General features: G+C 38.8%; 1 protein-coding gene across 3 annotated transcripts in view; it reads right to left on the reverse strand.

Annotated features, from left to right (window-relative positions):
- Window positions 1-322: 322 nt before the first annotated feature.
- The window catches only part of KIAA1549 (KIAA1549 ortholog), a 152,468-nt gene continuing 136,874 nt past the window's right edge, over window positions 323-15,916 (reverse strand). Inside the window, exons 15-20 of one of the 3 annotated variants that reach the window (XM_071727735.1) lie at window positions 15,512-15,656; window positions 13,661-13,894; window positions 12,599-12,651; window positions 9,043-9,188; window positions 7,064-7,218; window positions 323-1,893 (exon numbers count right to left, since the gene is read on the reverse strand). In XM_071727735.1, the coding sequence (XP_071583836.1) occupies window positions 1,639-1,893; window positions 7,064-7,218; window positions 9,043-9,188; window positions 12,599-12,651; window positions 13,661-13,894; window positions 15,512-15,656 (988 nt within the window). In that variant the 3' untranslated portion in view covers window positions 323-1,638. Of the gene's footprint in view, window positions 1,894-7,063; window positions 7,219-9,042; window positions 9,189-12,598; window positions 12,652-13,660; window positions 13,895-15,507; window positions 15,657-15,916 lie in introns of those variants that run through there. The other 2 variants (XM_071727743.1, XM_071727752.1) reach the window with 2 other exon arrangements.

A 15,916-nucleotide genomic window follows, 5' to 3' on the forward strand; every position in this document is an offset into this window, starting at 1 on the left:
TTGGTAGCCACTATAACATATTCCTGCCATATACCTGTATTTTACCCATGCCATTTTTAGTCCAGTGATGCAAATGCAGCCCTTACCCTGATCAACTGCCCAAAGATCTCACTGGGAGATGACTTTTCCTTAGGCCTTTCATGGCTGCCATCTGCTAGAGTTGGTAATACCCAAACTGTAGCATCAAATAGTTTCGCTTTTTGTTTCTCTAGGGCAAGGCTCCCAAGCCTCCTCACAAACACTGAGCTTACCCTCTATCTCTGTGCCACTTTGGTGTAATTCAGTCTGACCTGAAAATAAAAACACTCCAACAAATCATGACTTAAGTAAAATTTCTGTATGTATTATGTCAGTTACAGGTATGCAGTGGCCAAATATTAGTAAATTCGTAGCTAATATTAAATTAAAACTCTGGAAAAAACAGCGACAAACAGTTCCATGGCATGTACCATTCTTCCCATGGAGCTAATGCTCACCTTCTGTCCAGGGGGACAGTGGAAACAAGTATAAATATAGAAACTGTCTCAAAACTGCAAATCTAAGCCTATGTTAATGCTCTAAACTGTCACTGACTTTCACTAAAATTATTCAGATCCAAACATAAGCAATGATTTAGGACATCAATTTATAATGTAATGCTGGTGACCCTGTACCAGTCAGGCTGGATTTGTTTCTGTCCACAAAGCAAACTACAGAGTGGCAACATTTCATCACTGGTTTTTGCAAGAGCATATAGTATGTAAATGTACTTTTTAAAGATACACATACACATTTCCCCAGATTCAACTGTGGCTAAGTATTCTTCTCCCAGTTTTCAATAATTTTTAAACAAAATAAATACCAAGCCCCATCTGTTTGGATGCTTTGCTTTGCTCTTCCAGCCTGAATAAGTCTAAAGATATATTCTTATACAAGGCCAATGTTTCACTTTGCAAACATTGAAGATGAAGGAACACTTGAAGCTTCAGCACCAGAAGGAAAACAAGGAAGAGTGCAGAGGGTAGCTCCATTTGGAAGCACAGAGCTATAACAATTATTGTTCCAGTTTGTTACAAGTAGCTCAAAGACCATTTTTCTAAGTAGTCCCATTGTTCCTTACAACCAAAGTGATTCCTGTGTGGGATCACACCTTTAGCTCCCTTGAGCTGATGCAGTTTATAATCCTGCTGAACAGCAACACAGACCAGTTCCCCATAAGCACTGGAGAGATCAGAGTACTTGTTATCTCTTGCAAAATGTCATCTCAGTTTATTCAAACCTTCACCTACTTCCTTAAAAAAAGGGGTCTATAATACTTAAGAGTTTGTTCCTGTGATTTCTTTGTTGCTGGAGTATTGACTTTGTGACCTAAGGTTTCATTTATTTGTTAGACTAAATGAGGGTAGAGAGAGAAGAGGAGCACCATAATATCAGCAGATTAAGTAATATGACTTGTGATGACACTGATGATTTTCCCTCTTTGTCTCCTGTCTCTCCTCACTATCCTCATTTTTCTGCCTTTTTCATTTTTTTTTTCCAGAGTATTGTCAACAGAGCTGTGAAAGTTCATTCTTTTGAGAGAACGACATTGCTGATTTCCTCTAAGTCTTTGCTTCCATAGGAAGCAGATACCTGGCAGATTTGCAAGGGAATGCTAAATCAACTATGGAAGTTCTGCACTGTTGTCTGTTTCTGAGAAAGTCGTAGAAGTTCTTCTCTAATTGCTTTGATAAGAGAGGCTGAAGAGTGACCTGGCTGGAGGTCCTCAGTGGAACTGGTGGTGTAGCAATGGCCCTGGCCCTGAAGGTTGTTGTGTGGAAGCTGAGCAGGGGGTGCTGAAGGCTGCCTGGCTGAAGTCCTCGGCATCTGGAATACTGGTGAGGAGGAATATTCTTGGTGTCCATGCATATGTGTCTGGAAAAAGGTAAAAAGCATTATTATACTTTCTGAACAAAGTTGATAATCCCAGAAATACAAGAAAGCAAAAGAGGCAAAGAACAGGGGGAAAAGCAGCATGGAGATGCTTCTATCTGCTGCCACTGTTCTTCTCTTGTATCAATGAGTAATTCCTCTTATGGAGCACAAAGTGAATATACACAAAATCGCTGGACTGTCACAAATCCAGAGATTTTCAAAATCTTTTTGAGTATCCATTTAAAAGTCTTACCCTCCTTCCATTCTATGGTACTAGTGGTTAGAAACTTAAATGGAAGGTGGCAGGGAGAAAAAACACAGAACTGGAAGTCAACAGAATTGGCTTCTCTTTCCTTGCCTTTCCATCAACTTCCTAAAGGACAACAGGCAAATCATTCTCTTCCCAGCTGTCATTTTTCCATACTATCTATACACAGAGATACTACTGCTTTCACCTTCCCCTTTTCTGTCTGGCTTGCCTGTTACTGTACACCTGTGAGGACCCTGTGAATGACCAGTGCCCAGAAAACGTGTCAACTGAGGAAGCAGCAGGAGAAAATTACTTAAATCAAAAAGATTAGGTTGTTCTGTACTCAACAGCTGTTTTACATATCTGAGAAACACTATCCCCAGTTAGGGACAATCATTGTTGCAGGGTAGAAAGGGGCTAATTCTGCATTTGTTCAGTAACACACATTTTTTAACAAAACAAGAGAGAAACAAAACAAAAGCCTGAGTTTATAGGCTTACCATCTGGAAAAAAATCTGCTTACACTAAAACAAAACACGAATTTACAGTACACCAGGTGACTGCACTGACTCCAAGTATGGACACAAACCAGGTATGTTTCAAAAATCTAAATTCCATCTGGCATCCCCAAAGCAAGCATCTCATCTTGCCTCGTATAGCTGAAGACAAGAGACACAGTGAGAAGAAAACACTTGGATACAAGGGTCTTGAACACACGCTGCTGAAGGCACAACTGGGAGTAAAACAGAGTAATCCCCTTTCAAAAGGTCTGCACTGGGGATGAGGAGCCCCTTGCTGCAGCAAGTTCAGATCACACTTATCATGTTTGAGGGAGCACTATCTTTCTCCATGGATAAGCTGTAAAGTAGTAGCAGAGAGAGCAATCTGATGAGGGATGAAAGGACAGCAAGGTCAGCTAGAAGAGGATTTGGGGAGGAGGGGAATGAAGGGATTACAAAGCAGGGGCTGGGAAGGATATGGGGAACATAAGAGTGATTGTGGCAGCAATATGCAAGGAACACAAAAAATGCATGAGTATGTTCCTTAACATCTCTCATAATATAAATGAAATCTAAGTATTTTTTGTATAAAGTAGAACTATATATACTAGAACTAATAACAATAACTAAAACTAATAAACTATAGAACTAATAATAGATTCTGTCTTGCACAGCTCATGTACTGCACTCATCATTTACACAGTTAATTTTGGGAGAGAGATTAAGAGGGAAAGAGGCTTTAACAGAGGAATGATAGGTAAAGAAGATTTTCAAGTAACATCCTGTCTTACTTCTTACAAAAGGGAGGCGATTTTAGTGTCAGAAATGAATGAATCAGTCTCTTAAATGTTCAGAATTATTTGTTTGGCAATGAAACCTGAAACTTAATTCATATGTGCAGCCTAGAGTTAGCAAACCTGACAAGTAATCTCTGGGCTAATAGAAGAGAAATAAAAAAAACATTAAAAGAAATAAGAGACATAAAAAAATACTGAAAGCAAACATTCTTTGACAGATGAGTCTAAACAGCAACCTAAACTATAGTCAGGTTACTTTCACATTAAAATGCATTATGTGACTCAGCTCCTATCTCAGACTGCACTGAATTAGCACCATAAGAATGGTTTCTTAGGGCAAGTTTGGAAGCACATTTGATAGTTACAGTAGGTGTTTTTTTAACATTAACTCTAGCAAAGTTTTTTTAAAATATCTTAGTAAAAAAGAATGTCTATATCTGTGATGTCATATATAACATCAGGATTTAACCAGTCTGAGAACTTTCAAAACTAGACTGGGTTAAGAAACCTAACCTGTGCTAAACTACAACAGCAAAATAAGGAGGCTAAAAAGTTGGAACAGTTTTTGCTGTTGTTTTTTTTTTTTTTTTCTTTTAAACTTCTTTACTAACAGAAATACACATTGATACATACGAATTATATATGTAACAACTGATATCTTTATATAGCATATAAATTTTTATATAGAAACTTCTCTAGAATAAAAAATGACGAAAATATCTTTATTGACTCTTCCTTCTCAAGTAACGAAGATTTATGAGATCAGATTGTGAATTTGTTCCTCTCCATTTAATAACTGTTGATCTCTGTTGCCAATTTCAACTGAGCTGGATCTATAAATACACAGATACACATACATATGTATATGTATTAAGAGATATGTATGATAAAATTCACAAAAAAAGATAGCTAATTAGATATAACCTGATTTGTGATATCATTGAATCTGCTTGTGAGTGGCAGGAGGGCCAGGTTAGGCTGTGCTTAGCTGGACCTGTCAGCCAGAATATGTCTCATAGGGGATAGCCAGGGGACATCAGACAACCTGAAGAATGGCAAGATTGTGTAGAGCTACTACAACGAGCAGCCAGAGCATAAAAATAGAGTAAAAGGATAGGGGTGACTTAGTGAAAACACCGAAATCCTGGAGAAGACTCTGGAGAGTTACAGAGGATTGTAGATGGATAGGAAGGAGGTGATTCCAGGTGGTCAAAGGAAGGCAGAGATGTGCAAGACACCACACACACCTGTAAGGATCTGGACTTCATTTGCTCTGCTGCTCACATGAGCACCTTCTCAGCACTGTATTCTGAGCTAGCTAAGGGACTGCTGTAATCATCCTGGCTGCCCAGGCCTTCTAGATGTAGAATTAAGGTGAATTGATGGTAACCTGCACACTGGCTTTGGAGATGCAAGTGAGAGGTCGTATTCCAGCAGAAAATCAGGTGTAGGCTGAGGGAATGATACATGAGGATACCATGAGAACAGGGGCTACTTCAAGAAACAAATGCAGATCCCTCAGTTTTGGGGGTGAGAGAAGCACTCTAGATCCTAATTCCTAAAGGCAGATTTTAATTTTAGAAAGTTGCTCAGAATGAGGGAATAGTAAGACTGTTGGCAAAGATCAGTTGCATACTGCCACATAAGGAAGATAAATGTCATTGAATAAATCCTCTTTTCAAAAAGGAGGAAAGACAAAATTAGAGCTTTGTCCGAGTGAAGGTATCCAAATTCTGAAGGTAATTATTTAACTCAAGAAATTACAAGATGAGGGCTTGCCTAATGATGCTTTTTCTTAAAAACAGGAATAACACTTCGCAAAAAAATAAAGAATTCCTCACAGGGAAAAGAAAGTGCAGGTAGTAGCTGAGCTCTCCTACAACCAAATGAGGCCACACTCAGATATTTTTAGTCCGTGATTTCCTCCTTTTGCTTTATTTAAAAAAAATTTCATCAAAACTGAAAAAAAACACATTGCAGTAACACATGAACTGCAGCAACCAGTGAGCAGGAAGTTCTGTCAAGGCCCAGGAAGTGTTCAAAATGATTAATTAAAACAAAGTCAATTGGGGCTGAAGAGACATGAAGCTTCAAACTGCAACTAAATCACACTGAATTGGGCCATGATTCTTCAAATGTTGTGCAGGAAACGGATGTAACCAATGTTTTACATATTATGTCAGATAACGGTTAATTTAATTTTCAGTTATATGTTAGCAATTCAAGTAAGAAAATAGTAAGAAATTCATGGATCAACATTTATTTGGGAACAGAAGGGGAAAGTCCACAGATCTAGGCAATTTCAGAAAAGACAGAGACACTGTAAGAAGAGGCAATGAGTGGTAACCTAGAGATGCCTCTGCAAATGGAACAGGCGACACTAAGATCTCTCATGCAAGTGCTTTTTTAGATATAAACTGAAATTATGATGTTCTTGCATTCAGTTCCAAGCACAGGTAGCAAGGTTAAGTTAGACAAATACATCTTTTGGCTTTGAAACTTGAAGTTTTTGAAGAGTCTAAATAGTTTGTCTCTAGTGTGCACAGTTCTTGAAAGCTTCCTGCTGTTCCTCTCAAGTTCACTTGGAGTAGTAGCAGCACAGTTTCACTAGAATCAAAAGATGAGGCCCATCCTGTTCCATCTTCTTTATGTAATTACAAGATCATGCAATACTGCAAAGCAACTTCAAGTGGTGTGAACACATATTGTCCTAAGTATGCAAGAGAAGGAGATCCTTCCTTCCTCCTTCAAGGAAGAAACTAGAAAAATGATTAGGCAAATGTTTAATGTTAAACGTTTAAGGAAAGGAGCAAAAGAAGGAACATAAAGCTGTCACTCTCTAAAGTACTGCAATAAAGCTGTCACGGGTCAGTCTGCTTCATAATGTAAGTACATCAAGCACAGAGTGGTAGCAGGCAACTGTATCCTTTCTGGAAAGGCCATATACTACCTTCAGTCTCACACACCTCGCTGAGTCAAACCCATCAACCTCTAGAAGCACCATTGCCAAGAACACAAAATGGCAATGTCTGCCTTGGCAACACTGGCAAAAGAACACATATTTATTTACCACATCCCGCTGACTGAGCCTTGGAAAATAACCTGTTTAGAAACCCCTCTCCTGTTATGTGCAGTTTCTGACCTCATTCAATTTCCCTGACTCATGTTGTTGCACACTGATACAGAAGACAAAAGAACTACACCAATACAAAGTAAGATGGTAGTCTGGGACAATTTAATTCAGTGCTTTCTACTTACAATGATCTCAAAATACAGAGGCATGTTTCTAAGAAGAAAATAGAAAGGTGTATCCACCTTTGCTGGAGCTCAGAATTAGAACTGGGTGAACTGCAATTAATGGGTGAAGGCCTCAAGTGAGAAAAAAAAAAAAAAAAAAGGTTACAGTAAAGTGAGAGAAAGGAGTTGGAGAAAAGCAGAGCTGAAAGAACAGCAAGCAAAAGTTAGAAGAGCTAATGAGGGTTTGAAGAGCAAAGCAAAGAATGTCAGAGAAGCAAGTGAAAGTATTCCAGGCGGGAGAAAGTTCCAAAACAGTAACGCAGGAAAAAAAAAAAAAAACATATCACTACTTTGGAAACTATGCAAATGTGTAACACAGTACTCACTGCATCTCTCCTAGCATATTCATCCTCTCCACGGTACTGGGGCCACCCTGGCCCCCCCGGCTGGCCATGCCCTGCTCTGCCTGAGGGGATCTCCACTTGTTGACCTCCGATCCTGCTAGCAATTCCCACCTGAGTGAGGTGCTGTATCTGAGAACCTTAAAAGCAAATATTGTTTTTTATCTTTTATACACAGTCAAGTTTGTAGGGCAGACAAATGACAACATAAAACTTTGTTGGAAGCTGGAGAAAAGAAGAAAGTGGAGCTCTGTTTCTGTGCAATTAATAAAAAAAAATCAGCAGAAAGAAGGCTGTCAGTGGAGAATAAAGACGGAAAAGTTACATGCATTTTGTGCAGTTCATTTGAGTGTGATGCTTTTCCTTGCCACTGCACTGGAAGAAGAGGTTGAGATACATGCATCTCAGACACGGACTACACTTCATTCCAAAAATATGCCAGTCTTTTCCAAACAGTGTTTTCTGCAAGCCCTGGCGATGTCTCCATGTAAATTACTTATCATCAGAGAGAAGATACTTGCTCCTGTGGTACACCTTATTTGCATCATGCTGGCAAGACCCTCACTCTTCAGACCACTTTCTATTCTCAGAAGAAGACTACACATGACAATATAAGAGTCTGGCACTTCCAGCTTTGCTTTGTGGTTAAATATTAAGCGATGCTGTTGTTGACTAATGAGAAGGTCAGAACACACTGTCTCTCCTTTCAGCCTGAAAGCTAACCTCCTCCTCTCTCCTTTCCCTCCCCTCCCTCTCATTTCAAACACATGCAAGGTTAGTCACCACCATTAATTGCAAGAGATAAATAACAACATGCTAGCTTTCCTTTTGCCTGAACTTCCTCCCCCAGGGAAACAAATTCTTTTTTTATTATTCATTAGAAATGAAACACATTTAATAAACCCACAGATACATAACAGGAAACCGTGTATGTACAAAAAGGGAAGAGAAAGACCAAAACAACAGTATGATTTACGTGACGGACAGTTAGGTCACTTTCCTATTTTCCTCTCAAAAAAAGCCAATATTTGAGAAGTTTCATTTTTGCATGTAATGATGCTGAAGGACAAAAACTAATCATCTAAATGACTTTAAATCTTAAAGCAGAATATTCATAAACATTTAGAGGACAGTGTGAATCAGACAACAAAGTAACCAACATTAAACTCTAACAGTCACTACATCCCTGTCATTCTCATTCATTTAACATTTACAGGGAGAGGATAGCAGCTATCAAAACCAGGAGTCTGACATGAGTACACAATCATATTTCCAGTCTTCTTCAACTCCCTAGGAAGAAAACCTTTCTCTGGTACAGAATTAACCATGGCATTTGCATAAGAATAGAATATTTTATTCTCATAATCAGTGTTTGCTGCTTAACTGCCATGTTAGAATCTTATTCATGATCGCATTGATGAGTACTACAGAAATTATCTCACAACCAAATTAGGGAGGATGATTTCATATGGGAGCAGTAGATAGCATCATTAGAAGCTACAAGATCCTGGTTTTATGCATACATTTCTAAGGCAAGAGATGAGAAATAAAGATGCAGAAAAATATTTTTTAAATTGTTATTCAGCAGGCTGATTTGAGGTGCATCAGTTAGTTCATTTAGTACAAAAATAATAGTCAATAGTGGAAAGTTCGCATACACTGTATGCTCTAATACGATTAATTTTCCATTCTTAGAGAAAGGAGTATTTTGAAAATATGCTGTGTAATAGCCAGTGCTTGTAAGATACTAAGAAGATGGCAAAGCACTGCATTTTTCTGCAAGGTCCTATGGGTATGAAGTTAACCTCACTTTGTCAGCACATTTTTTTGGCAGTGAAGACAAGGGCCACATTTCAAGCGTAGTAGCTGAAGGAGAATGAAGTCTTAATGCTGACCTCATTGTAAGTGTAGTTATGGAAAAGGATCAGTTATTTTAAAGCATATTCAACTTAACTGAAGTGTACCTGCAGTGCTTCCAACTGGTCGTGGCCGTGCCACTGATGGCACTTCCTCTGAGTAGATCCCTCTGGAGGAATATTGAACCTCAGGGGGCTGCTGGTCTGGGTGCATTAACTCTGCAGGTTGAAGAAAGCCTGGCCCAAAGTTCTGCCTGTGGAAAAAGAGCCAAGATTAAAATAAGTGAATTGTTTAATCAGAAGCAGGCGTTCCTCATACAACAGCTATTTATGATGCCTCTTAATATAAATTTTAACCTTAAATGTTAAGGAAAATTATTAAATCTGATTATTCCTCCTTCGTGTTCCGCACTCCACAGGAACAGAAGTCAGAAAATCTAACAGAATTTCACACAAGTGTTTTTCACATGTTAGAGTCACTCAGTGCAGAGGAAAGGGTTCACAGATCTTGTCCTCCCCTTGGGGAAAAATGCATCTTCAATGGAATTAATCAAAAGAAGAAGAAAAATAAGAAAGAGTGGTGATGTAGCTGCTTACCTTAGCAAGAAATCTGACTCCTACTCAAGAGTTTCTGGGCACATAGCTTTGGTGCATTACATGTGTATTTCATGAACAATTATTGTTTCATTTCAATTTTTCAGGAAATTTTCAAGACTTTGCTCTCTAAATTCAAACTAATCAAAGCTGTCACTAAGACATATGAAAGATGCAGTGTATACTAAAATTAATGTTTCCTATACATCAGACTGGCACTGGTGGTCGTTATTATGTATTTACTGAAAAGAGTCAACAACAAGTTGCCATAGATTTAACTTCATAAATTGTGCCAAGGTAATGGAGCCTGTGCTAGAACCCTTGTAGTTCATTCAAAGAACAGGTGCAGAGAAGGAAATAGAAATGTTATTTTTCCTATACTTAACATTAACATATCTTAACCATGGCATGAAAATATTGCATTTTAAAAGACTGATGGCAGCTGAGTTTCCATGGAATATTGGTTCCTTTCAATCTGGTGGAAGTGTGGATGCCCAAACTTCAGGTGCTTAGGTTACTAGGCTACTCTCTCTTAAACTCCAGTTGTGATCAAAGAAGAAAGCTATATTTCTCAAGAGGCATTCAAAGCAAAAAATTAGGTTTACTACATTATATTTTGCTGAAGCCTCTCACTGGTGAGTATGAAGTAAGCAAAGAGAGACAAACATTCTAAGCCAGGCACATGAAGTTAGTTAAAGTGAGGACTAGGGATGAATTTATGTGCTTTTTTGCCACAACAGTATCTAAGCCCTTCTAGACTATGGACTGCAATTTATGCCATTCCTCAAGACCCGAGTTTTACATCCTTTTGTTTTACAGGAAAGTCATGTGACTTCATCTAATTAAAACTATTCTTGATTTGTGCTTTATTTGGAAAACTAACCACAATTTTGTATGTCAGCCAGATAGCAAACTGATAATAAAGAGCCTAATAAAGCACAAACAAGTAATTATCAATTAAAGTACTAGTTACTTGGCATACAGGATTAAGTGGAGAAGGTGTAAGGGGTTCAAGATGCAACAGTCCCATTGTAGAAGTCTCAGAACTTCTGCAGCTCCCTTGTATGCAATCCCACCTGTTCACTCAGCAGATTCAGAGCAAACCATTTCCAACTAGATTGAAAAGATAGTTAAAATACATGCCTGAATGAGTAGGTAATGTTTAACAACGTCACTTCTGTTGTATTAATCACTGTAGTCAGGAAAGTACATGATCATCTGGCCCTTTACACTGGCAGTGCTGAGCTGGAATCTTGTACCTGATAAATTACTACAATTTTTTTATATTGTCTAATGAAAATATTTTCTCAAGAGTACTTATTAATCTCCAGTAATTTAATTAAGTGGGAGGATACAGCCCCCCAAATAATCAATTTAACACCATGAATCCACTGCTACTAAGTACCTCAATCTCTGCTGAGTGATAAAATGTTCATTTTCTGGTAAAATTTGTTCACTGTGCCTTAATGTCTGCCTAGATAGTTATGTGACCTAGGTACTTTTTATTTAATTTTTTTAACCAAGGTTGTTTCCACCCCATTAAAGATGTTGACTGCATTTGTACAGAGAAATCTCACAACTATTATTCCATGCATTGAATATTTAAACCAATGAACCATGGCATCGATACACAGTACCCAATTTTACTGACCTAAGGTTATTTTTCCTTAATCCAACTGGTGCACAGTCTCTACCAATTTGCTTATCATCATCTCCTGAATTTAAGCCTAATGCCCTCTCCCCAACCATGACAATTTTTTCCTTGTTCTCTATTGGCCAAACTTTAGTAAACCTTCTATTTGAAAGAAAATTTAAAAGAATTTTTTCCTCTTAAAGCAAACAACCTTGCAGATTGCCAACTTCATCCGCTGGCACTGGCAGAGCCAGCATTTGAGCTATTAATAATGATGCCATTAATTTGTAATTTAGAGAAATACAAACTGTCTGTGTCAGAGTTTTATAAACTTTTTAACAAAAAATATATTTCAAAAACACTATCTTGCCCAGATGTATCAACACAGGTAACAGCATTTTCATAAGTAATTTATTACATTTTCTCTGAGTGTGCAACAGGCCAACAAAGAGAAAATTCTCAATGACAAAGAATTGCTCATGCTTTGTGTTGAGTCTCAAAATTCATAACCTTCAAGAAAAATCTAAATAACAAAAAACACAATGCATGTCATACTGTGTGCCATTTCACATATGCTCCATGCACATGTAAACTGTCCCCTTGAGTCAAGAAAATGTGCTCAGAGACTCTGCCTTTTCTAGTAGGTCCCTTTGAAATCAGGTTGCAGAACAAAGATGAAAGGAAAGTTTCCATTAAGTTTCCAAGGCAGTGAAGACTTCAAGTGAAACCTAATGAATGACACTTATACCATGGGATTTCATCTCACACAGTGAGCTGTAAGAAGGTAATGAGAGAACAGCACAAGGCCAAATTTTTACCACCTTGGTGGGACAAGCGTGACCACAGTGGGTACCATGTCTCAAGAGTCCAACTTTATGTGCAGTTAAAGCACAGACACCAAACCTGGAACCGGCAGTCACCTGGACAACTGTTTTCATCACTATATAATTCTCCCATGGCAAGGCCAGGAGAAGATGGAAAATTTGTTCCTCCCCTCTCATTTTATAATAGACCTGCAAGGCAGGCTTTCTCTATGAGGGTCACCATGTGCTGTAATTCGTTCTCAACTTGGTTAAAAATAGAATTACTCTATTAGTCATCTGCAAGCTTTTGCAAGTGAGTGTGGCCCTGAGGCTACAGAAACAAGATGAGAGTGAGAGTCCTGGGAGAACTACATGCATCTGAGTAACTGTTTAAGGCTCTCTACAAGCAGAAACTCGGTGGTTTACTCAGTATTTGGAAGGATATCTCTATAGCTAAAGGGCTAGAAACACATTTCTTTTAAATGGAAGATTGGATTCCATACAGCATGCATATGTCATTTATTACTTCTCATCTATGCAGTACTTTTTACATAATAATATAGTAGTGCCAGTAGAAAATCTGGAGGAATTGCAAGGAAAACAATAAATGGTAAGTTTGTCAGTAAAAAGCTACCTTGGTAGGAGACCTGGTGCTGTTGGTGGAGTCATTCCAAATTCTACATATCTCTGTCAGAAGAATAAAAAAAAAAGGAAATTAAACTCAAAATTCATACCCTGGGAAGTCCACTGTCAGCCTTTTAAGCTATGAATGGCAGAGATCATTAGGCCTCTATATGTGTCTTGATTGCAACCATAAGAGCTTATTTTGTGAATAATCAGCAGCATGAGATGATCTGGGAATCACTGCTACAGTGGGTTAGCAGTCTCTTCTGTCTGATCAGACTCCTAACTTAAAACCCTTTCAAAAATACTTTCCCTCACCTGCAGAATATTAAGGGCTGCTTCAAGGTCTATTTAGCTTAAAATGTTCAGCAAGCAAAGCTTTGGACCTGGAAATCTCTTTATACCTCAGCCAGCATCAGACTGCAGGAGAGAAAACCACAGGACTCGACAGTCTGAAGGGATTATGAAACTTCTACTAGGTAAGTGTGGTACTCAAGATGACCTAAAAACTTATGTGTGTTTCGGTGCTCCAAAACATGCAAAAAAAATCATACGCAGAAATACTGCTTCCCTATCCCATTTGGATTCCCTGCTGAAAGATATAACCTAAGCCAAACACATTCTTTTTTCATAAAGATACAAAATAGCACATATATCGAAAAAAAAAATAAATCAAGTTTTACTACTAGACATAGACTGATCTGTGAAAGATCATATCTGAGAAGAACAGAAAAGATATTCTAAAATAGGAGAACTCCTATCTTTTCCTGTGGTTGGGATGGGAAAAGGGACAAGAATCCAAAAGGCTTAAAAACCAACTTCACCATCATGTGATGGTAATTTCTTAATTCTCCTTGTTCCAGGAACTGTTCTACGTTTTTGCTGAGTCCTGTCAGCAAGGGCACATTAGCAGTGACCACAGCTCAACTGGTACCAATTACTTGCCCAGAAAAGCCTTTGAAATGGCATCACTTACATTAAATGCTTTGTTTACTGCCCGAGTTGGACTATAAGGTGATCCCCACTGGATGCATGTGGTTGCCCTCCCTGCTGGAGCAGGAGTGCTGCTTACCGGCTGTCCCGCGGAGCCCCCGGGCGGTGTGATGGCTGTGGAATCGGCTGCTTGGCTACTGGGAGCCACCAGTGCAAAAGCATCATCCAGGAGCGAGTGCATGGTTTGCCGAGCCTCTTCAATGGACGGCTGAGGTGGGACATACTGGGAGACTGGGTGGGAAGGCAAACCAGGGAACTTCCCCACATCAGCTGAAGATGACGTCTGAGGTTCAGGAGGCAAGTCTGGATCAGACTGGAGGAAATGGAAAGAAGGTGAAAAGATCTGATAACCAGAGAAAAGATCTGAACAATCAGGTTTTAAGCTCCTGTCAGCCTTAAGACTCAGTATTTTCTTTGCCAGAACCACAGCAAAATAAATGGCACAAATGCTGGTGCTGGACAAAACCTGCCCCTTACCTTCACCACTTCTGTATGCACATTCATGACACCATCTGTTCAAACATGTCCTTCAGTGTGATCTGAAAGACTGATCTGGGGTAAGGCAGCAGAGTTACTCAGCTACAATAGAAATCTTGTGGTTTGCAAGCATGTAATGAAGTCATGCAGAGAGCTTACTCCACCCAGAAGAAAGCAACCAGTTCTGTCTACGTCTTTGACTCCTCTGCTTTTGCAGTTCCAATAAATTAATTCAGCCCTTAGCTAATCTAGTTTTACCATATCAGCAGTAATATTAAGGAATTATTACCTCCTGGAAAAAACCACAAAGGGATCTGTTAAGGAACTAAGTAGTTAGCCACATGGAGCTTGAACTTGAGTGCATCACCTAAATGGGACTCATGCAAGTGCTGTGTATCAGCAACACCTGAGGCATGTTGTTACCATCCAGGCTCTTCCACATGGGCTTGTTGTCCCTCAGTAACAGAAAATTAAACAAGCTTTGCAGCAGCAGACTTGTTATCTAAGCTCACTCTTACCACTGCATGCACACTGCAAAATCATTCATCAAGATGCAAAAGCCTCGACTTCATCAGGAACTCAGCATTCTGAATGCTGTCTTGATACAGAAGCTAAAATTTCTGTGTGACACATCTGAATTAAACAGCCTTAGATGATAATTCATTCTGCTGCAGCATATTAAAAGCATCACACTCTTGTGTGAAAGGCAGAGGGAAACCACAAAAATCGACATAACTTGACTGCATATGCAGCTAATGGTGAAATTCTTGAAGACAATAAGCCATTTTTCAAGATGAAAACTGTCCGTGAGTTTCCAATATTAGCTCTAGGCTTAGAAAAGTCTGCTTAGAGGTGGCTAAAGATGTCTAATTACAGTTTGTGACACGAGTATGATTGAACAGAGGCATCCTCCAGTGTCTTTGCATTTCTTAGAGAGGAAACAAAATTAATTTTCAAGATATTGTACTAGAATTGTTTCAAGTTACTGCATAGTAAAAAGACACTATTTCTCTTTCATTAATAATTCATTCTTACATTTTAAAGCTGAGAAAAATTCTCATGAAAGGAACAGAATCTTCGGCTCTGTGAGAGCAAAGGATTAATTTTCTGTAATATCTGAATAAAGAACATCCAGCAAATTGGACGACAGTGAAACTGTTCAACATATAGTGGAACATGCCAAGCACACTTTCATTTGCATAACAGAGTAGCATTTATGATAACAAGGTTTGGTTCTTGGCCTCTTTATTATCAAAGATAATACTTGGCAGAATTTTACTCCTTAATTCTGACAGATTGCCAATGAAATCTGTGTTTCACTCTGATTAACATGCTAACTACATGTGACTGAAATTAGCTATAGAAACCATAGCATAATGGCCAAAAACCTCACCATGTCACAACTGTCATTACAATTATCAGAGCACCCCTGTCATTCAAGAGACATACATACAATATATGCAGAGTTATTGACTCCTGGAGGCCTCTTGTATGTCCCATCACTGTCAGTTGTAATTAACCTGTCCTTTTCTGCATCAATTGGGCTGCCATTTATCTGATGTCGCCGCCGCTGCTTGGGAGAACGTTTTGCACGAGAACTTAACAGGATGAAAACAAAAAGCAGAGAGAGAGAGAAAAAACAAACAAGACAAAGGTAATCACATTTCTTTTTACATTTTGTCTTCTCCTACCACTCAAGGCTAAACTCCTCTGACCATTCCCTTCAAGTCATCCTTGCATCATCCCTGCTTCTCTTCCCTTTCTCAGTTTTTCATGCCAGTGCCATTATTTAGTCTTGAGTCTCTCTCCTCAAGCTTCTTCAAATAACACTTTCCTTGACAGCTCTCAAAACTGTCTC

Source organism: Heliangelus exortis, chromosome 1 (assembly GCF_036169615.1).
Source record: "Heliangelus exortis chromosome 1, bHelExo1.hap1, whole genome shotgun sequence".
Taxonomy (NCBI): Eukaryota; Metazoa; Chordata; class Aves; order Apodiformes; family Trochilidae; genus Heliangelus; species Heliangelus exortis.